Genomic DNA, 26,719 nt, shown 5'->3' with positions numbered 1-26,719 from the left:
TTACATACAATGAAACAAGAAATGGTAAAAAAAAACTAAAAACAGAGCAATGTAATACAATTCACGATTCGACATTATTGTAAAAAAAAGTCCATCCCATGTGTTAGTGAATTTTTTAATATTTTAGGCAGGAAATTAGTTTTCAAATTTAGATATTTTTCTGTGTTGGGACCCGCAAGACATCCTTGAAGATTTGGTCCCCCCCAATGTTGACTCCATGGCTACGGCCTTGATCAGAAGATTGTGCTTTTAAGTGCCGCTTGGTGGTCAGGTCAGCCATTAAATAAAATCACTATAATCACGAATAACAAACGACAATTTGTTACATAAAGATGGCTTACAACTTATTTTTAAGCCAAAGTGATGTCCTGCTCATATCCCATTTACAGCCCTGAGCCAGTAGTGGAAATTGCTCATTGCAGGTGTGAGTGTGACCATAGCACAACCATTGTTGACTTCCTCACAAAGTGGTACTCATTTTTTAAAATAAAACCTGGAGGGATGATGGGCTGAGTCCTCCAGCCAACAAAGATTTCAACTTGCAACCTTCCATCTGCGGGCCGCTCTCTCTACCGTGCAGCCATCCCGGCCCTGCCCAGTACTTAAGTCGGCCAAGTCCCAATATTGAGGTGGCATTCGCCAGACCGACATTCGCCAGGCTGGCACGGCAGAAAGGTGTCGGCCCTAATCCTCGATAGATGTCATACAAATGCCTGCAATGGGATATTTGGCCCATTCTTAAAACTAGTGCGGTTCCATGATGGAACATCTTTTCACGTTGTACCTAAAAGCCAATATAGGCATGCAGGCAAGCCGATAGCACGGTTGCAATATAATTAATGAATACAACTCAATATCATTTGTATACGTATGGACTGCAATGTTGAAACATATGCATAAAACGCAGTTTAATCTGGTCTGAGGAAGCCACACTTTTACTTTAAGAAGAAAGACGTGAAACATTGGCGAGTGATCGAGTCACGGCAAAGTCAACATTGCCCCCAACTCCACAAGCAACATTATCCCCCAGGTCCTCTTTCAAAAGCAAGTTTTACTTTAAAAAATATATAAAATCTATCTGTACGATGTTTACTGATGCTGATTAAATGCGCACATTTTGTGTGATTGATTGTTCACAAGTTCCTGATGCAAAGCACCCATGCAAAGGGGTGATAAGACATACTTTCTCTCAGTCATCAAGTTCCTTGTCCACAAGGCAAAGCACACACATCATAGGTGCTTTATGTTAGCTTTGAGGTAATACAAGCATATAGAAGTCAGTCAACTGCAGTCTGACCTCAAAGCAACCCATTCATCATCACTAGAACCATTGTAAATAGCTTTTTAAAAACCTCATAACCGAACTTTAAAGACAATGTATAAGCATCGTTATTGCCATAATGAACTTTCTGACAACCTTTGCTGGTGTTAAGAAAATAGTTAACTCGGCACAAAATCTTCAAACCACAGCGCTCGGGTATTCGCAGCACTTGATCAGTAGTTGCGTATAATTCTGGAGGCACATTGACTTGGCCAAATGGAGTGTATCTGGCTCCCAGTGATGTGGCCAGGGAATCCCCTTTGCCGGTAGATCAGTTGTGGTCACAGATATAATGTTACAATTGGTACAGTCTTTTTATGAACTGACAAACACTGCTTGTGGAGTCTTCATTTGGTGACTGCTCAAAAATAGGCAATGCTGTTTTCATGGGAGAGTGCTCATCTTCATTGGCAGCCATGTTCCAGTGGTGCAAATTCCACATCGCAATGGCAGGACTTAGTTTATATCAGAAAATAAAATGTTGACAAGGTGTGACTAGCAATATGACAAGCTCTGGCTTCATACGATGAGCACCTTTCAAGTCCGACATAAAATAGTTGAAACAAAAAACACCCCGCATATAATAAGATAAGGTTTTAGGCAATGTCCGATTCTGCCTTCGTCAGACCTTCCACACTGCTGGCCATGCACGTGAAGACACTCACACACACGCAGACACCGCGAGACACGTGTCGGCGGTCAAAATCGTGCACCATGTGAGACTGGAATACGCCAGCTGGATCCACGCGCTGATGTGCCACTGTTTCAGGTCGAGCTGGAGTTCGGCACGCTTGTCTTCGCCTGCCAATTGACTCGATTGCCACGATGACAAGACGAGTGGCCACCGTCGGCTTGCACCCCGAAAGCGAATATCCGACACCTTTTAAGTGACTTTCACAGAGGTGAAAGCACGCGGAAGGTGTGCGGGAGGGGTTTGGGGGATGCGATGAGGGTGCTGGGCAGGACGGAGTGGGAGCGTTCAGGATCAAGAGTGGTCGCAAGTTCCTTGCGTAGTGGAGCATGCCGCCTGTCAATGTCGCTATGCTCTGGCGACAAGACCTCCTAGGTCGCACGGCTTGTAATAATCGTCTAACGTGAGTTGGACAGAATATGGCAGCACATACATTGGGAAAATAACAACTCGTTATAAGATGAACTGATCAAACGTCCCAATGCAGGGTCCTCTTTGAAACAACATTTAAGTTTTGAGGCTCGGTGGAGTTTTTATGGACAAGGTCTCTCTTGTCCAAGTGAATGTTGGACAATGCTCATCTGTGTTGGAGGTCCTGAGGCAGAGGTCGAAATTCCACGTTCCTAAGGCAGGGATCATTCTACCAAAATAATAACCACTGCTAACTTGCCCGAAAGCAGTTCTAAGTGTATCAACCTTAAAGAAATTATGAGCTGATTCCGATTCTTCCTGGGATGTTAACTCACTTGCTCTAACCAAATGCTCTAACCACAGATCCACACAGCTGGATCCCGAATAAATGAAACATTTTAAATGCTACATGGCCTTAGCATGATAACCAGCAGTGCCGGATTATCCTAATAGAAGAAGTAGCATATGCTACGGGCCCCGAGCTCATTCCAGTTCAATGATTCTGCACTTGCTCTATTACTATAGTACTATACTGCCTTCAACTTTTATGAACGACTGGGTGTTTAAGGTTAGCGATTTGTCGTATTATCTTGCTGTATAGCAAATGAAAAAATGCAATGACTTTACGATGCAAGTAAAAAAAAATGTGTTTTAATATATTTGTTTTATTTAGGGCCCCTTTATAACACATGTTACAGGCCCCGCACTAGCTTAATCCGGCACTGATAGCCAACATAGACACTGGTGGAGGAAGCCAGGTGTATGGGTGACGTCAATATTCGAGCATTGCCATTCTATCTGGCGTGCCTGTCTTGGGGGTGGGTTGTTATTGATTGAGCACTCACTCTATAATGTTTGTTGCCTGTAACTTAGTAACACGAGGCTTAGTGGTTCACCTTGATTCTGCCTACGAAACTTCAAGTGTTTTCTCCTCCACTTCGGGGGAAGGCGATGACTCGCGAGACACGTCCGGTGAGCTTACAGCAGCATATCGTGTCACCATTTAAACGCAGGATTGCATAAAATGCTTTTAAGTCCAGCGTACACTGCGGAACTCCATCATCGACATCGTCCATGCAGCATCTCAAGCTACATTTGCATTTTGTTGTTACGCAAAGACGAGTGGAGAAACAGAGAGAGGAAAAATGATAAGTTTAACACGGAGGCTTTCGCGACCAATATCATCCATAATAGAGGTTTTTGGGTTAGATCGCGTAAATATATAAAGGGCTCGCATAATGCACATGCATAATGTACGTTGCCACAGTAATCCTCCCCCCCCACATTGTGCAAGAGCGCAGAAGCGTAGTCAACACATCTACGCCTCTATGTAAGGAACGAAACAGTAAGACTTCTCCACAAATCTGGCTGTCGCCTGATGAAGCTAGTTGTAATTACTGGCGAAACGTCGTACTCAGTTTGTAAATGTTGTGGCTTGGCTCCCCAACTAGTGACAAATTGGCAAGTTCTGTTTACGTGACAACCCTTACTAGTTGGCTGTGTCGGGTGGTGGCGGGTTTTAACGACACAGTTATATATTTACGCGATCTAACCCAAAAACCTGTATTATGGGCAAAATTATAAGATTTAACAACTACTATCTGAAGACGTCCTTTGACCAAATTAGACCGGAATGTGCCTGACCTGGCGTCAGGTCTTAGAAGCTAAGCAGCAGTGAGCCTGGATAGTGCCCGAATGTGTGAGCACGGTGCACAGACCAGGTGGTTATATGCGGCAGCGGAGCTACGCTGTGGGCAATCGAGTGCAGCGGAGCAAAAATCCATCGTTGTACTGCACTTCTGTGCTTTCCCATGCTACGCTCCCTTCTTTCACCAACCAGCGCTAGCCTGGCAACGTAGGTCAAATATTCCCCACGTCCTGCGTGGCGTCGCGAGGCCCTTATCCGGCAGCCGATTGACAATATCGCTGTAGATATGCACCGTCTGAATGGGATATTGAGGTTATTCAGTCAAAACTAGACGACGATCGAGGCGCTGTAGCAGAGGAGAGGAGAGCAATTCCAGGGTGAGTGAAACAGCATGGTGATGTTGGACACGGAATCATTCTTTCCTCCTACAAAGTGATGAGAAAAGATGGGTAGGGGAGAACAGCTCTCGAGTGACATCCAGTCAGGAAGAACAAGCAGAGAAGATAGTGAAGAGCGCAATCGGAATGTGAAATGTTGTGCACAACTAACATTGCTGTTATTCTTATATATATATCACATGTTGTGATACGTGAATCATAAAAGCTTATTTTGAAACAAAAAAACTGTACTCTTTGGTTCTTTCGGTAAAGTCACGTAGGTGAAACATAATAATAATAATAACTAAATTAAATCACAACGTTTCGGGCGCAACACAAGCGTTATTTTTTGGGCTCTGCTTTGTCAAATGTGGAATTTATTTTTTACACTTTCTGTCCGGAGGTTTAAAGATGCTATTTACCAACAACAAAAAGAAAAACATGCCAGCACTGATGGTGGAGGATGGCGGAGACTGAAGAAAACGTTTGGGAAAAAAAGTGCGAGGAAATTGAGTAATGGAGAAAGCAACGCTTTAGCGGTATTTTCCAGCATGAAAGAAGAGGAATGAAGAGAGATGGAAACAACCAACGATGATTATCAAGCGCAGCACGCCTCGTGTACGCCTATTCATGGAGCAGGAAGCTTCTCTGATGCTGTTCAGATGTTCGTTTCAATGAGACGTTTGTTCCTCTTATTTCAGAGTCCTGTATTTAACCATGTGAGGACCCATTGACATAAATAATCTCTATGCTGTACGTTAAATGGTTAATTGTAGCTGCCCATTTAGAGAATAATGATTCAAGTGTAGTAAGGTTGAGACGCGTGTTGGAAAAATGTGTACTTGTTTCGTCTAACTTTCGAACCCGAGATGTTGGCTGAGGGCCATGCCCACTGGCTCAGGAATGACTATTGTTGGTAAGTCAACAATTGTCACATGGAATGACTGGCCTCTGCCATAGGAATCTAGAATGTTCTCTGCTAAATCAACTCACAGGAGGAGACATTTCGATTTAAAGCTTTCGTGACTGCAGGGATTAATCTTCTTGGTTCTTTCGGTAAAGTCACATAGAAGGGAAATAATAAAATAATAATAATAAAACATAATAAAATAATTCTCACGACGTTTCGGCCACAACGCAAGCAGCCGTCCTCAGGTGAAGAACAGGTCTGTCGGAATGAGAGACGCTGTCTTTCCGACAGACCTGTTCTTCACCTGAGGACGGCTGCTTTCGTTGTGGCCGAAACTTCGTGAAAATTATTTTATTATGTTTTATTTTTATTTTATTATTTCCCTTCTACGTGACTTTACCGAAAGAACCAAGAAGAGGAGGAGACATGTTTGTATATTTACGTTTGTATCTTTATGGACTTACCAGGTGTGGACATGCCAGCGTGAGACCGAACTTACGACTGAGAGTGGTCATGCCTACGTGTTGATGTTTCACTGAGTATGGTGTACCCTTTGGGATCGGGTTGACGTGATATTTCTATATATATACGAATGCAATAATATGAAAGAAAAACACACAGAGAAAAAATTGGCCAACGGCCCCTAAGTAGGACCAAGTCTAAAAAAGAGTCTTGAGACTCTAAATGAAGCGTGCGTCTCCTCTTAAGCAATATTTAATAATAAAAAAAATCATTAACTTTTCCAATTTATTACTGTGGCAGGCCAGATGTGTACATTCTCGTATCGTTGAGATCACAAACACCCTCACATGTCAAGTCGTCAGCAGGCGACCTTGTCTATTATTTTTAACTGTGCTTCAATTTCAACATTGTTGTATTTATGGTTTCTGAGCAGGTGCTGCGTTGATTCTTATTTTCAGGTAAAAAGAATTGTATTTATACGAATACACGTGGGTATTTGTGAGTGATGACATTGACATCAATCTTTGTCATCATCATCATCTACATCAGCCTTTGTCTAGCCACTGCTAGATGTAGACATCTCTGCAATACCACAATCAATGATATCTCCACTCATGCAAAGGATTTGATCTATTTGCTCCATATCTGCGGTGATTGCACCCTCGGATGCATTCTTTTCCCTCAGCTGAAATTCCATCGCCAGTCTCTTCCATCAGTCATCATCCCTTTTGGTGTTCTCCCAATCCCACCTACATTTGTTGACCAGTGTAATGTCTCACGTGTATTTTTATACTGATCCATGACTTCCTAATTATGTCTCTCAGTTTAATTTTAACCGCATCTCTCCACGCTTCTTTGTGTAATTTTCAGCCTTCGTTATATTTTCTCCGTCGTTGCCCACGGTTGTAATCGATGTCATTCACATTATCATAGGAGTGGAAAGTGTCAGCGTTCATATGGCCCACTCTGTTGAATGAGAAAGCTGGACTAATGCCACTTCCGTATCGATGCATACAACAAACACTGCCCCAGTGCTCATTTGTACAGGGAGACACTCTCCCTTCAGATATCTAAACTATTTTGTCGCAATTTTTTTTTTCTAAAATAACAATAAATACTTGTAACAGTTTTTACATTAGAAAAATGTCTGTAAGGTTTACAGGCAATAATGTGCACTGCTCACTCACAGTAGTTGGGCTGTAGCAGTGTCTTTTCAAAGGGTAAATGTTAGGGGGAATTTGAGGACATATTTAAAGGTCTGGGTTTTTTCTGTGTTGTTGTTCGGCTGATGTACAGGCAGGTCTTGGTAAGTTTTAAATCAGATGCGTTGGTTTTAGAGTTTGTATTTGTTTTTTATCGATGTTTACAATCATGTGGGATCTGTTGTTGCTCAGCAGGGCGTTACGGTTGTTTGAATACGACTTTGACAGTGCATTCAACACCCCGGACATTCACACCGGACGACGCTCTCGCACATCCACTCGTGTCTCCCTCGACCTGCATCCTGGCACCTTTCGTTGTGCTCACCCACGTGCGCTCAATGCCCGACACGAGCCCTGGTGATTTGAGATCGGCAGCTTTTGACGGAACAATACAAAAAAGTGGTTTCTTATCTTCATTTCTTAAAATAAGTCGCACGTGCCAGTGCTGCTGAAAACACATACAGTATCTCAAATTGCCCGTTGTCTGGTTTAAAATCAAAACACAGTGCCGTGCAGTCAAAAGTTGTCAAACTTTAATAATTCAGAAACAAAAACAACAAGTCTTCAACTCCGTCATAAGATTGTGTTGCATAAACACAGACTTGTTTGTGCGCTTAGCGATTATTAGAATTATAATTCATGAAGATTATGAAGACAGCAAAAGTTAAAGGCTTGACTCCTTTGCTCAAACGAGTGTTGGGGTGGTTTTCATTCAGACCCCCACTGCTGCTAGATCTGGGCAAGTGGATTTAAGTTCACATTGCCCTGTTAAGAGGTCAGTGCGGTCAAGAGAGTGATTTCCACAAAGCATTACCTATTTTATCCCCCCCTCCCCCACATATAAACTTGACCTCTGTAGGTCAAGCGGTCAACCCATAGTGCCGCCACCTGGCCACATATCTTGCTGCTGGTGGTGTGCATACTGTGCGTACAAAGTATGAATCATATATTTATAAAACCGCAGCCCTGGATTGCTCAGCTGTTAAAGTGACGATATTTTGTTTTCTCAGGCCACTGAACGCATTGGAATCCCCCACCTGGCAGCATCCAGGAGCTGTGTGTGTGTGTGCGCGGTGCACGATGCTGGTAATACCAAAGACGAACCCACGAAACGGGGGGCATAACCACTCGCTCCCCCGGAACTCGCTGAGTCAGGGTCGATGTTTTTTTCTTATCTCTCGTCGAGTGCCTCGTTGGGATTGCTTGTTGTGTTCCGTGTCTTGTTTGTACCGTTTTAGTATTCGCTTCTTTAGCCTCGATGTAACTTGAGCAAATTTCATGTACACATTGAAAAACACCAATTCGTAAACACCCAAATGTGGTGCATTCACCCTGGGCTTGAAGGATCGATCTTATTCCATGAATCGCTACATCATTATACTGTATGTCTACTTTTAACCCCGGAATGACTACAGTCCCAGTATAAACAAACCTACCAATTGGTTCTGCTTGAGGGTGCATCGCTAACTTTTGCTGTAGGCTTTAGGCACTACAATGCACGCGATGCCTGGGCCAGGTGGTATTGTGGTTACAGCACTCGACTCACAATCACAAAGTTGAGAGTTCAATCCCTGGTCATGATTGGTTTAGCCTTCCAGGGACAATACAATTAACATAACGTAAGTGTGACGTACACAGGTGGTCTTCCTGTGGAGAGACTGGCCCCCACCATGGGAATGTGGAATGTTCACCACATGCTCGATTGCTGAGCATGAGGGACATCCCCCTCCCCGCCATCACTGATTGCTTCATGTTGCCTGTTGTCTCACAATGTGAATTTCAAGTGCTCGTTTGTTGATAACATCTGACGTACCAGCTTCCAGGTTGCAACAGTCCATGCCTTGAGCCTTGAAGGCAAGTTACCGTTAATGTCACCCTCTCTGGTCTTTTTTTAAACCAATGTTCTCGAGTTAAAATTCAGTATTTGAAGTCCTGTGTCAAAAAACAAGATTTCAAACAGCGCAGAAGAAAATAAACACAGCTGCCGCACGTGTACTGCACTGTTACACGAGGCAGGCTTCAGTGTCGCCTGTCTTGAGTCACGTGATCAATCCTCCTGCTCTCTGATGGTGGCATTGTGTGCTCCAGTGTCTCCGATGCTATCACAAGAGCCATTCAAAGTGACACTCGATTTGAGACATAGACAGTGGGCTCAGTGACCTAATATTGTGTCCAGAGCACTGAGCCAGAACTGCTGAGGTCCTGTGTTTGAATTGGGGTTCCAGCCGCAAGTGATTTCATCAAGAAGTAACTTGTTGACAGTCTCAGCTTTGTCACCAATTACTTTTGAACAGAATCAAACCCATCATGTTCATTTGCTATTTCACTGGGTTTTAACAGAAATACATCTGTCTTTTTGGAAATGGCCCTTCTTCACAATTATCATACTCCTGTAAATTTCTCTGTTATCAGGTGTTGTTGACAAAGGTGTTTTTTTGTTAATGCCTAGACACGAATGCCAACAAATGTGCATTTACATGTATGTAAAACATTGATATGTCAATTAATTATTTGTATTCTGGCTTTTTTTTGCTAAGAAACTTGGTATAATTGCCACACGATGAATGATTTTCAGGGCAATAGAAACGTGTCTGCCACCGAGTGTGGACGAGAAACATTTTCAAGTGATTTCAGGTCGCATCTACCGCGATCAGATGTTGCACTGCTCGCGGCGAGAGTTCCAGATGGAAAAGTCTTTGTCCCATAAACGACACCAAGAGGCACAGTTGGAATTGTGAAAAATAATTAAGTAAAAAGCAAAAATTAAAGACGGAACATTGAATATCAAAAGGTGGGGCTCAAGTCGAACCAATGCACGTCACTCAACATGATGACTGCGACTGTTATTGTTTTTACGTCTGGTTACCCGTTTCTGTGCTGACATCAGCTATAAACCCATCCCTATTTAGGGCTTTGTTTATGTCGTGTTTCAGTCTCTTGTGCGATTGTTTACTATTATTAGTACTGTTTTATACTTATTTTCATCTTTCATTTTTTGAAGTATCCTTTTACCACTTTCATTGTGTGGTTTGGACTTGTCTCCACCATAAAAATGTGGAATTTTTACCACTGTCTGAGGGCCGCCAATCAATACGAGTCCCATGCTTGTTTGGGCATGGGGGCACCTTTTTACGTTTTTATCTGAAGCTGCAACAGTGATTTGAAAAATGTGGAGCTTTGCTTTGTTATCAGACCCTCCTACCAACAGTGAGACAACCGCAATACATACTGGCATTGAACAAACCTTAACATTGACACTGAGTGACATTTCTCTATATGTTTAATTCTATCTACTACGTGTAGCTCTAATTGCAGTGCTTCACACGCTTGGGGTGATGGTCTCAAGTGTGATGGACTCACGAGGAGTACACGCATCACTGTGGTTATTATCACTGCTTACACCCGACTGAGTACAAGCCACGGAGTCCACCCGTAGTCGCACCACCCAGACAGATGAGTGTACTCTGCCCAATGTTGAATGGGATCATTTGGAAAAGTAATTACCCTTCTGTTTACTGACTACAGTCAGTTGCAATGCTTCTAAAATTAAGTTACAATGCTTCTAAAATTACTTGAGATTTTAAAATCATTGCAACTTAATTCCTACTCATTACATTTAAAACTAAGTAATATGATAAATTGATTGCTGTTATGATGGCCCTCTTGAATGTAACACATATATTTTGTTGATATAACCTTGGAAAGAGCTGCAGTGTGTTATGGTTATACTGTGATGATATGCTATAGTTAATCTGTTATAAGGCAGCAGTAATGAGGAATGTGATGAATGTGTTTTTTCTGATTGTAGGTTTTGTCGTGGGATTCATACAAATTTGCCAGCTCTGTCCTCACATTTTGGTGTCTCTCAAAAATCATTTAAAAAAATTGTTGGTGGCCCGGTACCTCCGAGGACTGAACATAGCCATCACTGCCGAGTCCCTGTACTCCAACTCGAGTTTCAGCCACTTCCAACTAACACTGATTCTCAAATATAGGGTGCTGATGGTCTCAGCCAAGTCGCCATAGAGTGTGTAAAAAAGGCTGTCAAAATAAATGTCATTTTTTTTTCTACTTAATTTAGAAATATTTCGGCTCTGATAAAAGTATCAGGTTGACTGCCATGCAACAAACGTTTCTCTAAAGCAGGATGGCACTTGAAGGATCTCAGAAAATGTTACAACACAACTGAATTGCAAGATACTGTACAAAGCAGTGGCAACATGTTCATCATCGGGAACGAGGAGGCGTAATGTAGAGTATGTCATGGGCAGAGGAGAAGATAAAGGTCTTGAGTCTGAACTTGAACAGGGTCAGGCAGTCAGGAGAATGGATGGCTGAAAGAAAGGCGCTCCAGACTACGGGGAGAGCAGACGAGGAGGATCAAACATCCCACTGAGTAAACGTCCTCTGGGGGCTTTGAGAAAAGAGACTTTGGGGCGAAGAGCACACGATGGGTAGTCGAATAAGATAAGAGGGTAGCGATAGGCAGGGGTGAATCCATGGGGCATTTTGAAGACCATGAAGGCAATCTTTTCATTGAACCAGGACTGCACTGGGAGTCAATGGAGGGATCAATGTATTGGGATGATGTGGCTACATATATGGGTGTGGGTGGCAGTGAGATGTTGGAGAAATCTGGAATTTGTATAATTTCAGGTTTGTATAGTTCTGTAACATTAGCTTCCACGGGCCATTCTCACATCGGGCGGTGGACTGCTCTGAAAATAATTTTGAATTAATACCGTGTCTCATTACAGGATGCCATATAATACATTTGAAATACATATTGGAAAAAACTAAAACAAAAATTGCATGATCTTTAAAGGTAATCAACCAGTCGATGCTAAATGATGGCAATTTTATTACACACTGAAAGAGAGTAATGACGATTACAGAGTCATGGTGAAGAACTAGAGGCACTCGCAGTTGGTTATCTGACTGCTCCATAACGTTACTTTCTAATTAATCATCAAGAGCCCCGAGTGTACGAGGTCATGCCCATAGGCAAGCTTGTTCGTGTTGGCAGTGAGCAATGTTGAAACGCGCCACGTGGCTGTCGGATGTATTGTTGTGTTTCTACCATTGCCATGCCCGTGCAGCAAAGTTTACAGTAAACACCAGCGAAACGCGTGTCTGCTGCATGAAGACTTTGTGTGTTTTTTTTGCTTGCCATCATTATTATTATTACTTGAGATGTTGCCCTTTATTGGTGCATTGTCGTAATGATCATAAAGTGAAGGTTTTGCCAAGTGCACACGGGGTATAAGGTGTTGCACATGGTGTAGGGCACTCAATTATCCGTGTTTACTGTACACAGCCACCCGATAGCTTATTTGTTGCACTGAAAATGTACACGAGTGCTTAATTTCAACCACTGCTCACCTCTCTATTCATTAATCACCCCCCCTCCCAGCCGCCCCCCCAGCATGTCTCTCAGCTGACAGCTTTACTTGGTCAGGCGTGTTGGTGCGCACCTGTCAACCGGTGACTTGGAGATGGCGTCTCATTTGTGAATTGTTCCTAGTTGCCTGCGTTGCAGACACCCGTCTGAATGGGCAACGAGTAGTCTCACAAGAGGCGGTGCAACAAGTGGGTCCATGAATTGCAGACGGATAGCTTGCCAAATGAGTTGCATGGGGGTCGAGGGGAGAGAGGGGCAGACTTGTGTTCAGGTAGCGATGGACAGGGTAAGAGCTCTCGCTGTGTTGTTCCAAAACACCTCTAAGAGTTGCACTCCAGTGCACCTGCATCATCACTTGCTCACCTGCAGCATGTGTGTTCACAGCTTTATTATGCATCTCTTTAATCACAGGTGTTGGAGGCCGGGAGTCTTCATGCGTGCGTGGATCTTGGGACACAACCTGCAAGGTGCTTTGCTCGGCGGGTGTCTCCTCACGTTATTGTGTTTCTTTCAGTGCGGTGGAAACATTGACACGGGGGGCACTTCGATTGAACGGCCAAAATACAGCTGAGTTAAGTAGAGTAGGAAGGACTGCAGCATGACAACACCATGGATCCAAATCCCAACCCATGGTAGACTCGGCCCCGTCATGAATATAGTCGTCATCATCATCATCTTCTGGTGTTGGTAATTGAGCAGCAACTGATGAAGCTGAAACGTGGGATGAGACATCAACAGATTGGCTCCCGCCATGGTAATGTGGAATTCCAGAACTATCTATGAAGATAAGCCAAGACTCATTTGAAAATACACGTTTTTCAATGACTTTTGACAGAGGGAAAATGTACATCTATTCAAGGTTATTTATTTTAAATTATGTTTAATTTACAGCCCTTTGTCAAGTCACTGTCGGATGAAGGCCTCCCCGTGCTCTGTCAGTCATGGGGTTTGACCGTGCTGTGGTTTGGTGAAGGTGTGGTTCATTTATCACTCGCCAATGATGTTGGCAGTGATGTAAGCTGTGGTCAGGAATCGAACTCATGTCACCGGGTTCACGCCAAAACCACTGCACCATCGCTCCAACCAATTGTTATTTAAAAGATTAAAATGTCATTTTTCATTATTCAAGTGTTGCAAAGGAATTATTATTTCATAAATATCACAAGTAGCGGATTTAAGTGCAGTTATGCTTCAACAGTCTGCCAAGAAAGCAGTAATTTGTGGTTTGATGAGTAGTGCATGAAAAGGGGTAGGGATAACGTGGCTTGCCAAATTTTTAATTAAATCTTAAATTAATAAATGACGGTAATGGTCTCTTCCTCTGAGCCAGCACACACTCCGAGGGACGCAGCGAAGGCAGGTGCAAAGCAAAGCCCCACTCCTGACAAACGGCATGTGCTGATACACAGAGACATGGCCATGCCAATTCATGTGAAATACATTTGCCCCTGCCATATAAATGTGGAATTTACACGAATGGCTTAGGCCCTTAAAATGGAGGCCAGCACCACTCAACATTTATTTTCAACTCACTTGTTTTCCATATTTCTAAAAATACAGAATGAGGTTGATGAAATGTGCAAACATGGAGTCGTTGTGTGTGAATCACCCACCTGCAACGTGGCAGAGGTGTCCATGGGATACAGTGCACAAAGTAGGTTATCTTCCTATCTATGTGAAGTTAGAGGGCTATTTCCATGCATGTGTAATGACAGGGTGCTGACATGACAGGGTGACACCTGCTGGCCAGGGAAGGGATTCACGGGTACAGCCACAGGAAGGAGGTGTCTCTGGGGCAAAGGTCACAGGTGGGGCTAGTAGAGATACTCCGGGAATCTGCTCGAAGGTTCCACGAGAGGGCGTTGCAGGAGGCGGGGCCTAGCTACGCCTGGGGGGATATAAGGGGGAGCGGACCCGGAGCTCGGGGCTCGTGTGTGGGTCCTGGACCCTGGCGTGTCGCTGTTCACCGACATCTCTCTCCGTCGTCCAGCCACGTGGAAGATCTCCTGCGTGGGTTCCATCGCCGCCGTCGTCATCACGCCGCCAGCCAGCGGCGGAGACGAGTGAGGGCGAGGGGACCATGCCGAGTGATCGGTTGTGCGTGTAGCCCGTAGAAGTGTTACTGCCTACAGTATATTCAGTGGGAGAAAGAACCAGTGTTGGCCTGTGTTGTGTCCAGTGTGAGTAATAAAGAAGTAACCTGTCGTGGAAGTTGCTCATTACATATGTATGGAGTTTGTCCTGGCACCATGGAATTGAGTAAACTTCCCGGGCAAAAGTCTGCTGAAAAACAGCCTTGAAACTCAGTGAGGCTTGCTTGGGTACACATGTCTCGGTGTTACAGTCGTCTTGATATCGCCACTTGGAGAGGGTGGAATTCCCACCACTGCCTCTTGACCACCAATGGAGAAAACATTCATGCGGGGGAAGCTGGTAGGAACGTTGGGTTGCTCAGTCAATGGCCAGGGTCAACGGCGGCGTGGTGTATTCAGCAAATATGCCCGACTGTGAGAGCGGGCACAAGCCGGCGTGAGTAGGTTACACGTTGAGTTTTATAAGGGCACCACGGGATGACCAGCCCCTCCCCACCCAGCCCCTCTCCACCCTCCCCACCCAGCCCCTCTCCACCCTCCCCACCCAGCCCCTCCCCACCCTCCCCAACCAGCCCCTCCCCACCCTCCCCTCCCCACCCAGCCCCACCCTCCCCACCCAGCTCCTTCCCACCCTCCCCTCCCCACCCAGCCCCTCCCTGCACGACGGACACAATAATCCCCTGTGGGCTGGTGTAACCAGGAGGTTCCTACCAGTATTAGTGCTATCCTAGTACTCATTTGATCGTGGAGACATTTAGACTTTTCAATCATTACACACCAAATGTATACAACAGCAGCAATAACTTCTCTCTCTCTCAAGCACTCTTTCATGAGCGCTAACCCTTTGGTGTCATACTCACAAAAGCCACTTATGCAGCAACCGGATCGAGGTGGGTGTGGGGGAGGCAGTAGCTACATATGTAGTAGCTACGGGCCCCGCACTTTCAAGGGCCCCGCGCTAAATGCTTTCAAGCTATCAAATTCGGTTCAGTAATTCTGCACTTGCTCTATTACTATAGTGCAATACCGCCTTCAACTTTTATGAACGACTGGGTGTTTAAGGTGAGCAATTTGTTGTATTATCCGGCTGTATAGCAAATGGAAAAATACAATTACTTTACTATGCATGTTAATATTTATGGGTTTTTTTAAATTTAGGGCCCCTTTATAACGTGGGGCAGGGGGGGTGGCCTCATCCCAAGGAATTGAATTCGCGATCCTGGTTGGAGCCTCGGAGCCGGGGGCGGGGGGGGCGGGGGGGGGGGAGGGGGGAAGGGGAGCGGGGAGGAGGAGCAGGGGTGGGCGGGGGAGCGGGGAGGGGGAGCGGGGGGAGCGGGGGGGGCGGGGAGGGGGAGCAGGGGGGGGAGCGGGGGGGATGATTTCCCGCAGCCACCGAGGGCGGCCGAGCCAGCAGGTGGCGGCACTTCTGCGGCGTCAGAAACAGCCGCACGCCCATTTAGTCTCAAGGCTCCCACCACCACCACCCTTACCACCACCACCCCCACCACCTGTCAAATGCATGACTATGCTAACACGTGTCTCTGCTCTCATTGAATGACCCAATTTGCATCCACATTTTTCAATGCAGAAAAATATCAGAAGTAGCATCGTCAAGAGAATCCCTCAGCCAGCAGAGAGCATCGTGTTCCCTGACAGCATCCCAGCCACCTTCCTCGGCACGCAGTTCAACACAAGAGAGGATGATGCTCGGCCACCTTGTTCGTGGAAGCATTCGACACGACTCAAAGCCACGTCGTGGCAAGGCTACTGTCACGTGCACCGTACACCCAAAGCCTCAATCAGCCAAACTTCCAAGAAAAAAAATAGACGATGCTCTCACGGTGGCCTGCCGTAACCACCCTTACGATTGACAATGGCGCATCCGCTGTGCGTGGACGTTTTGCCACTCGCCCCGCTCATTATAACTGCGGCACACGCAGGGAGAATTTGATCGAGATAAATGATCACCGTCACCGGCTTGACAAACGAAACGCAATCGCGCTCATATTCCCCGTCCAGTGGCCATCTCGTGGGGAGAAACAGACCGCGGAATTTCGATTTAAAGCTTTCGTGACTGCAGGGATTCATCTTCTTGGTTCTTTCGGTAAAGTCACGTAGAAGGAAATAATAAAATAATAAAAATAAAACATAATAAAATAATTCTCACGACGTTTCGGCCACAACGCAAGCAGCCGTCTTCGGGTGGAGAACAAGTCTCAGACTCTGCCTTCTCGACAGACCTGTTCTCCACCTGAAGACGGCTGCTTGCGTTATGGCCGAAACGTCGTGAGAATTATTTTATTATGTTTTATTTTTATTATTTTATTATTTCCTTCTATGTGACTTTACCGAAAGAACCAAGAAGAAGACAGCGGAATGTGCACTTTATTCCTTTGAAGCGACAATGGTTACCGTGGTTTTATGGGCAGGGCATGCAAGTGTTCATGCCAGAACAAAAAAAGCCTAGGTGCTGTCATATTTGTCCATCTGCAAGGGTCACAAGACGCACGGCAGTCGGTGTGTTCGTGTGTGGCTTGTGTTAGTGGTGCATTACGGAATTAGGCAAAAATAGAACTAATCTCATTTACTCTCACATGATGCATTCTCAAGAGCAACTTTCCATTCCACCCCCCCCCCCCCACTGTAATGATTGACTTGTTTTTGGTACAAATATGAAAATATACATTCTAGATGTTTTTTAAATGGCTAATAGGCGAGATTGAGGCGAGATTGGTGACAGAATGACAGTCAAAAGAGACAATTTGGCTGTGAGGATGACCGCTGTGGAGATGAAACGATGAGACCCACTCCTGTGCAGCAGCGAGATAGCTCATGACATCGCTGGGTAGATGATTCATGCCATGTCAGCGTTCTGACATAGCATTGTGAACTCAGTTACGAAGCAATACAAATAATTTGTGTGGTTTCTCAATCAGATTTCTTTGTATTATATCGAGTTTTTTTAGAGCAGACACCCATTCAGGAGATAAGTGTGCCCTGGAGGCATGTGGTTGACTCAACTGTGACTCATTCATCATTAAACGGTGTTGAGTAATGCGTGAGGTGCCCAGACTGCCCACGTGGGTCTCTGGTTATGTCAGGGCTGGCACAGGCTCCACCGTTACATTCGCCTCCCATCGTGAAGGGGATTCCCTCACCGACATTTGACTTCAGAGCTGACTCCAAGAAGGCCGTGTGGCGGCTGGGTTGTATAAAAAAAATGTATGAAGGAGACGTATGGTCTGCATATCCATTTTGTTACTTATATTCTCCACAACAACGCTGATTATTTTGTGTTAAAACTAATAGATACTGCTGCCGATGCCTTTATTGTTTCCCACTAACACAGAGGTCCGTTCAAAGTAAATGTTTTTTTTACAATTTTCGACATTTAACAGGGGTTTCCCCTGAGCTGATGGTGGAAACTCCATGTTTCAATAGCAGGGACCACTCATCTGAAAGGGACAACGAACGTTGACTTCCCACTAAGTGTTGCAGCCTCAGCAGGTATATGGTTCCAAGTTTTCCAACCCCCCACAAGGAAATATGGGGTGAGTTGGCCCAGACCAGGATTTCTACTCAAGGCAACATGATAACGAGCCGATGACTAGACCCAACTGAGCCATTCTCCATGCATTGGAGATCAGATTGAAAGAAGAGTGAACATTTGGCTGGCTATTGTTTACATAACTACAGAATGTTTTACTAATGAGTTCACCCCAAATTAGAATTGGAACTCGCAAAACTTCTGATGACGGATCGCGCGCGATAACAACAGCATCACCTGAGCGAGGTGACACAAGGAGATTACAATCTCGTTACAAATGTTAAGTGCTGAAAATAAACATGTCATTCGTTCGTCATCCCTCCGAGCAATGTGCTCTGCCCAAGCCCACTTGCATTCCTTCCCAGTTAATCTGGTGTCTCCAACTTGTGTTAGTCGATCAATGCCTTTTGTTGTCTCTCAGTATAATTCCACACACACGTGCATCCATCCATGCTTCAGCTTCGGTCCATTGTTTTATGTCGATGTCCACGTGTCTGGTTCTTATGGCACGACAGGTAATATTGCACTCATTAAGAACGCTATGTGGGCACATTGGTTCGCTGCTTTTCCAGATCAAAGTCAACTTTCCGAAAACAACTCCATCCTGATCGAGAGTTCACCTCTTTCACGTTATCATTCTAGTCCCAGACTTGTTTTAATCCAGCCAAGAAAATATACTCAAATTATTTTACAGAAAATAATCTCAACAACTGTAATCTGAAGATGTTGCATTCATGAGCTGCTTGCTATATTTAATCAGAGTTGCAGCATTTGTTTTTAATACCACTGTCACCAACTCGTTTCGATCCAAGTCACGATCCAGAGGAGGCTCTCACCAAGGCATGTAACTCACCCGACCCACAGTGGCTCTCTCAAGAGTGCCCATTTTAGGCTGAGCCGACCCAGAGGAGGTGCCAGAGATTGAATTAAGCTGTGGCCTGCGGGCAGGGTGCTGGCACACATGGGCGATTGAGAGGGGCCGGCCATGCTCTAATAGCACACAATTGGGAGCTGCGTTTGCACCTGAACGCCCTGAAGCAGAGCTCGAGAGCAGCAGGCCCCTCTCGTGTCGCCGACCGGGTAGGGGACATTCCATAATTGTAAAAGAAGGATCTATTAAAGTTCAAGCACCCCCCCCCCCCCTCGACCACCTAACTCCTCATCTTCATCTTCCCCTGGTCCGACTTGCCTGCAGGCCGCCCTCTCCCCAGGTGCATTGCTCGATGATCAATTGGATTAAAAAAATTTGTCAAGAATCAAGAGGAACTTTTGAAATAATGAGCCATACTCTCAACAAAAAATGCGTGTGGATGCATGAGGAGCATCGATTTGGAATACACCAGGTTGGTTAAGATGGTTAATCTCCAATTCCATCCCCACACCATCCTCCCTAATCTCCCTGTGTAGCCTTACCCACGTGTCATATCCAATCCATTGTGCCACACAATGTGTATTGCGTGTCGATTTAACAGCTTGAATGGACACGTATTGTGTGTGCGGTGAATGCAGGTTTCGAGGAAACCCATATGAGGAAAAAAACGTAACTCTGCATATAGGTCTGCAACCTACTTGTTGTACTGACTCCTATAGGAACCTTGCGATTGCTTGCAGGTGAACGTGAGTTCATCTCACTGGTGTCACGGATAATGTTATTTTGGATTGTTGACTAAATGTCCATTATACATAGTTCTGGTTGTTGAATATTGTTGTTTATTCGTCATGTGTATTAGTCATGTTAATCGTCATATTAGTCATATAACAATAGGTTTTACCCTTTCTGGCAATAAAATAGTTGTGTCAAGATGTTAAAACAAAAAAACGGAATCCTTGTTCAAGGAGTCCTGTGTCTGCCTTCCTTGAATAAGGATTCCGTTTGTTGTTTTAACATATTGATACCTGTTTCATTGCCATAAATGGTTAAACTTTTTGTTATATTTCAACACTGGCAAGAAAGGTCCCATATCATATTAGTCATGTTTATAAAAAAAAATTCCCTTTTTTCTCGACGCAACTCCTGCAGACCATCCATTCCCATTTGCCACGCCTGTCACTTTGTCTGGGTCGACATTGAAAAATGGCTTCTTGTCTCAATGGGCCTCACCCGAAATAAACTGACTAGCATGACCCACCAACCCTAGCTCAATTTCGATGAATTACAGTTTGTGCCACACCGGCCCATCCCTACGTGGCCCTCCTGGGTGTTCTAGATAAGGGGAAGTGGCCGTTGCACGTGGGCAGCAATGACAGCTTCTGTGTCATTAATTCGTGGCCATGGTTCTGCTGGGTGTGCTTCCCGTTGTCTTAGGGTCTTTAAACTGCTCTTCATTTGTCTCAAGTATGATGAAATGCCAGTTTTACAGTTGATTTGCTGCACAAATGAGCTTTGAGGCAGTGCTCATGTTCTGTTCTCAGCCCTGAGCCAGTCACAATTTACCATGCGGATCTATCGGGAATGAAATACTTTCCCACGTATTCAATACGTTTGCTTAGGAAAGAATTTATGTAAAACGTGTCATGCGCAACAGTATTGTATCCAGTAATCTAATTTCCAATGCATTAGTAACGATGTACTGCATAGTTACTCATGGACTGTATGTATATGTATGTTGTACATACCATGAAATTATAACATTAAATTGCTTTTTCTAGGCTCGAAAGTGGATTAAAGTTCAATTCTAATTTCATATTTTCCCCATCTCAGTAAGAAAATATTTTTTCCTACTTTATTTTCACTTAACTGATATATCTCTAAAGCTTTTCCAAGTATAAAATTTGACCAGTAATGCGTGATCACTTCTCTAACTGCAGTTATATTGGACAACGTTTGCAATGGCACCTAATTTTGTCTGAATCTGTGTACAAAGTGGCTGCATTTTCAAGAGAAATGTTTACATTATTTTGCAACAAGTGTGTGACTTCATGAAAATGAACACCATTATGCAATAGCCTATTTTCACCGTCTGTCAAATTTGACAACTGTTTCAATGAAAGTCGGTTCAGGACGTGTAATATTTGTGTCACAAGCCCTGCGGCTGCCTACACCACACCCGACATCTCACCTGAAATGTACTCTCCGACTCCACCCTACTCTGCCGTGTCCCGCTATCTCAAAGGCTGCTATTCGAGAAATTTCAACAACTTCCAACAATGCAAAACACAGGAATAAACGCACAAGTGAAAAGGAAAAACATAATTCAATTTTTTTTAATGGAATTTCCACAACGTGTGCAAAACGTAAAAGTGAAAAAATAGAACATGTGTTATAAAAAAATAACAACGTAATAATTAATCTGAAACCCATAACCTTTTAAAAGTATGGTACAGTTCATACATAAAAGCAATGTATCATGCATAAATAGAAAGGATCGTTTTATGAGCTCTCCACATTGAGACCAGACACTCAAATTGACGTATTTTCATAACATGCAAAGTTCTTGTATAGCCCTCAGGTCCACAGTACAATCTCTTCAGCCGACTAAATGAAGGTGAGAAGCTGCAATTGTTCAGTGCCAAACTAAGCCAAATTAATCTTGCCGCAATTTCTACAAAATGAACAACACCCACTCTCCGTTAACCCCATTGACTCGCTGTGCTTGTAGACTTGTTTTGGATACCATTGCAGGTCGAGTTTGAAGTGTAGGGACCAGAGGTGGGACAAAGTCATTGTTGTGCAAGTCACAAGTAAGTCTCAAGTCTTTGCTCTCGAGTCCCGAGTCAAGTCGAGTCAAAGATGAGGCAAGTCCAAGTCGAGTCTGAAGTCATCAAAATCATGACTCGAGTCTGACTCGAGTCCAAGTCGCATGACTCGAGTCCACACCTCTGGTAGGGACTGCAACAAAACACATTTGCCTTCCCACCATTCAAAATCTATTTGAAAACAAGTACTTGAGTCTTCCAAGCACAGGATGAAACTGGGTTACTGGCAGATGTAGCCAAAAGAATGAGACTAAATGTTCACATTCGTCACCGAGTGTTTATGATTTATGAACCATAAAAAAACACGATTCATGTCAACACATGTTAGCAAATGATCTTTGTCCAATTTTTGGACGAAACTATGACAATCACCAATTGCGCAAATGGCCAATGAAACATTTTCATATGCTTCATTGGTCATTCGTCAAGGTATTAATCTAACCCTTTAATACTTTCCACCGTAGGGTAAAACGTGAAGTTTCCCTTCCCCTTGCAAACTTCAAAGGCTCATAAGGTCAATTGTGACAGTTTTTTCATAAACCTGACAGTTTTATTAGTTTTTAATGATGTGCTTGTCTCTAGCAAGAGTCCCCTATGGCAATGTTGTCAATTGACAGAAATCAACTGTTTGCAACGTGGTAACGATGTGTGTTGTATGCACGTACAGCCAAATTGTCAGTATTTGCATGTCCCTGGTCAGATTGAGAAAACAAACGCTTCCTTGTGTTCATTTGCTAACCCCCCCCCCCCCCATAGTGCATTTGGATTCACTCAATATTGCATCGGAGTGCTGGGTTTTGTTTTGTTATCAGATAATTACTGGGAGATACAAACACATGACTATGTGCGTCAAAGGGTGGAGCAGTAGAAGCATAGAGCGTAAATGTGAAGCCCGGATCATACAATGAACATCAACCAAATTTTACAATGACATTTAACTCTGTAAAAATTCTACCAAAGTATTGCTTAGAAATGCATGTTTATTACCATCGACAATAACATTCCTCGTAAAATAAAAATCTAAACAGGATAACAAAAAAAATCCATTTATGAAATGCGAATACAGTACAAATTGCGTAGTGCAGTCACCCCACCCATAGCAGCCCGTCAACGGAAGAGTCGTAATTACACAGCAACAAACCGAACTCGATACGACACGAAATTCCCAACAGATCCCAACAGCAAATCTATCAACTACAGCAGGCATGGTCTCCTTTGAGCATCGCGGACCCGTCTGCGTCCATCTTTCCAAAATGTGGTCCAGAGCTCAAGTCACCGGGCAGCAGGTCAAGGTAATTATGCACGTTTTGAGTGAATGGTTTTCAATCAACCACCGTAGCTGTCCAAAACGTACGCATTCCTATGCCGGAGGCCAGACACTGCTTAAGACAACCACCGTTGACTTTACATTAATTAGTTCTCATTTTATTGACCGCGGAGAGATGATGAACCGAGTTGACTTGTGACGGGATTGGAATTGCAACCTTTCGATGGAGTGGTTATCTCATCACAGTGCCACCTGATCAGTTGGCATGATATTGGGTGTTTATAATCAATGATTCTACAGTTAGAATTTAAATGTCCTCTTTGTTTAATAAAACCAGAAGTGGGTACAGACATTGTTGAAATGTTCATTAATAAAAAATATAATTAGAGGAAATGTATTCACGTGTTATTGATGTCAACACAACGGGTGCAATGCAAGCATCACATGTGTGTGTCTCTCTCATCGAGGTGGCAGTCCTTTCAGGGGCTTAACATCTGACAGATTGGTCTCTATTCGCAGTCAAACTATTTCAGACTTTCTTCCTGACCACCACCAACTGCTCATGGATTTACCTGAATTCCTGAGCACTAAAAAAAACTGTACATAAAAATACAATTACAAAAATGTATATACAAATATATTTTTGCAGGTATGTGCAATATGGATAAAAGACTGACATTGTGAATAAGTTGTTGTAATTACTTACATCCAGCTCAACTGAGTGCATAATACCCATGTGTGTCACCTATGACCCCACTTACAATGCAGCACAGACATAGGGCATTACGCCGAGGAGCATGCTGTTCAGTGCAGAGGGGCATGCAGCCTCAAATTAATTCCCTGCTCACGACACAATCTTATAAACCCCACTGAAATGTACAGGAAATTTAAGGCACACAGTACACCTGACCACCTTGCGTGACTTGTTTTGTAAGCGCCAAATACACATCACTCGAATTCTGCGGTGTGATGACCAATCTCTGTTTTGTATGAATTTGTATAACACCCCAGGACTTTCATTGAGTTTTAACATAGTTACATCTACTACCAATACTCCCCCCCGCCCGAGTAATGTAGCAGTCCATTGTCCCGACAGGTGCTGGGGAAGAAGTGGTCTGCACCACCTTGCTCTGCCGTCCGGGGGCTGTGCTGGTAGAAGCCCGGGATGCCCCCGATGGACAGGGCCAGGCTGTAGTCAGAGAAGGGTGCAGACGTGGCGGGGAACGGGTACTGGGCAAGTGCCGACAGCGGTGAGCTGTCATTGTGCCCACCCATCCGCCCGCACATCTCGTCCTCCATGTCCATGCCGTTGCCACTGCCACCACCACCACCACCAACGAAACTGGAGAAGCACGACTCCGTGGGGTCGGGCTCAGCCCAGGGCGGCGGCGACACCCCGAGCCCCGGCGACGGCAGCTCGCTGACGCCAACGCCGAGGGCGTGCGGAAGGTGCACCGCGCTTGGCACCGGCGGAGGTGCCACCATGCCGGGCGCTCCCAGCATGTCCGGCAGGGACGGCGCAGGGCCGATGCCGCCCAGCTGAGACGGCAAGGGTGGGGACATCTGGGAGCTCCCGTAGGCACAGGGTGCAGGGTCGTGGGGTTTGTCGCACGCCGATGGCACCGCGGATGGCACCGCGGAGTGCCGCGCGGGGGCGCCACTCTCCGCCCCCTTGCGCTTTCTCTTGCGGCGGAATGTGCCGTTGTCGAACATCTTCTCGCAGTTGGGGTCCAGGGTCCAGTAGTTTCCCTTGCCTGTAGATACAACATTGCAGCAGCGTTTTAATTGCAGCACACTTGCTACACGTTACAGTGTTCAAGTGATGTCAAAGCAGAGCTTTCGAGATATTTACACTAGAAAAATAATTCCATGACATTCAAAATGAAGTTAAGTGTTTGTATCGTCAAACGAGCATCGGGCAGTGCTCATCTCTACCTGTGTGTATGGCCCTAACCCGTGAGTGGAAATTCCACATTCTTATGGCAGGCACCATTGTATTCGTCAGAGAGAGAACGGGAGAGTCGACTGCTGACAAGCATAACATGAGTCCGAGAAACATTTAAATTCAGTAAATAAATGCAATTGTATTCAAAACTGCAAAAACCAACGTGCCGTGGGAAACCAAAATGAAAAATAATTATCAACGTAAGGCAGACGGGATGCGGAGGATCCTTGGCAAATAGGCAAATGCCCAGGGGCTCTGAGTGGCAGTGATATTCAGCAACGAAACACGAACAGGGGCGGCCTAAGTGGTGTTTAAACATCCTCCCACGTGGTGCCACGGGCTTGTAGGTCAGGTCGGTCTGCTTACGTCATTACACATTCCTGATCCTCCCTCTCAGCACGAGTCACAGTCGCGTTAAACACTACAGTGCACACTCTCTTTGGAGTGAGCGTTTCACAGTTTTCTTTTTCCACTACAATACCCCCCCCCCCACGTGTATTTCCCTTGACCCCCTTTGACAAACACTCACGCACAAAGACCCCCCTCGTTGGCTTTGTAAACTGTTGAAGCGACTGCTGTTACGTGCGTTCACATACACGCATGCGCTGACAAAGACAAAGATCCCCCGTATAGCCTGTAACAGACTGTTGGGGCAAGTGCTGTTAACGAGCACATACGAATACCGACACGGTATGCGAGGGGGTGGGGTGGCCACCACCACGCCCGACCGCCTTTGTCTCCCCAGTGGCGATGTTTACACACCGCACCAGGTACTAATTTGAGGCTGAGTCGACCTAGGGGAGGCCCAGGACCGGTTCAGATTATCGTCACTGTGTGTTGGCCGTGAACAGGAATCGAACTCGGTTCGCCGGGTTCGTAGCGCAGCGCGCTAACCGCTCCACCACCGCTCCACCTACACACGCACTCATTCATTCACACGCACTCATTCATTCACACTCATTCATTCGCACGCACGAACAGACTGACGCAAACCCAGTGGCGGTGTGGCGAGCACACTCGCCACCCCGCCACCCACACAAACCCACGTCGCTCCTCGCCTTGCGCACGCGACTTTTCACAAACGAGTGAAAGTTTGCGTGCGTGACAATTCGCATCCACAATCACAAACGCGCACGCACAACGGGCTCTCCTCATTCTCTCTCTCTCTCTCTGTTATACTCACAATCCATATATCACAGCAGCGCACAAACACCGAGACGAACACGTCTCACGCACTTTCCGAGACCCAAGCTCACCGTCGCACGCCGCCCATACGCACACACACAACCACGTGCGCACGCGTGCACGCACGAACGCACTCGGACTAACGCTGCCACCCCCCACCCCATCCATCCATCACTCGCCGTAGCGTGCACACCTGGGTCATCCTCGTCGCGCGGGACCTTGCGGAAGCAGTCGTTGAGCGACAGATTGTGCCGGATCGAGTTCTGCCAGCCCGCCTTGCTGCGTTCGTAGTACGGGAAGTTGTCGGTCACGTACTGGTAGATCTGATTGAGCGTCAGCTTGTGATCGGGCGCGCCCTGGATGGACATTGCGATGAGCGCCGAGTAAGAGTAAGGAGGACGCGCCATGCGGGCCAGGCTCGCCTGCGACGCTCCGGGCATCGAGTGCCAGCTCATCCCCGCACCACCACCACCACCACCACCCGCTACCACCACCGCATCCCCAGCCGTCATCATCATCGGCGTGTTGAGGCCGTGGGGTCCCACGGGCTGCTGCTGGTGCTG

The 26,719-nt window shown here is 45.4% G+C and overlaps 1 protein-coding gene across 1 annotated transcript in view; it reads right to left on the bottom strand.

Annotated features, from left to right (window-relative positions):
- LOC144935274 (uncharacterized) overlaps window positions 1–26,674 on the bottom strand; it is a 44,204-nt gene extending 17,530 nt beyond the window's left edge. Inside the window, exons 1-2 of the mRNA XM_078861844.1 lie at window positions 26,350–26,674; window positions 24,121–24,780 (exon numbers count right to left, since the gene is read on the bottom strand). Of these exons, the coding sequence (XP_078717970.1) occupies window positions 24,121–24,780; window positions 26,350–26,674 (985 nt within the window). The remainder of the gene's footprint in view (window positions 1–24,120; window positions 24,781–26,349) is intronic.
- Window positions 26,675–26,719: the final 45 nt, after the last annotated feature.

The sequence above is a fragment of the Lampetra fluviatilis genome, chromosome 12 (assembly GCF_964198595.1).
Source record: "Lampetra fluviatilis chromosome 12, kcLamFluv1.1, whole genome shotgun sequence".
In the NCBI taxonomy this organism is placed as follows: domain Eukaryota; kingdom Metazoa; phylum Chordata; class Hyperoartia; order Petromyzontiformes; family Petromyzontidae; genus Lampetra; species Lampetra fluviatilis.
Note: the sequence above shows the minus strand (reverse complement) of the source record. Positions and strands in the feature narration are given on the sequence as shown.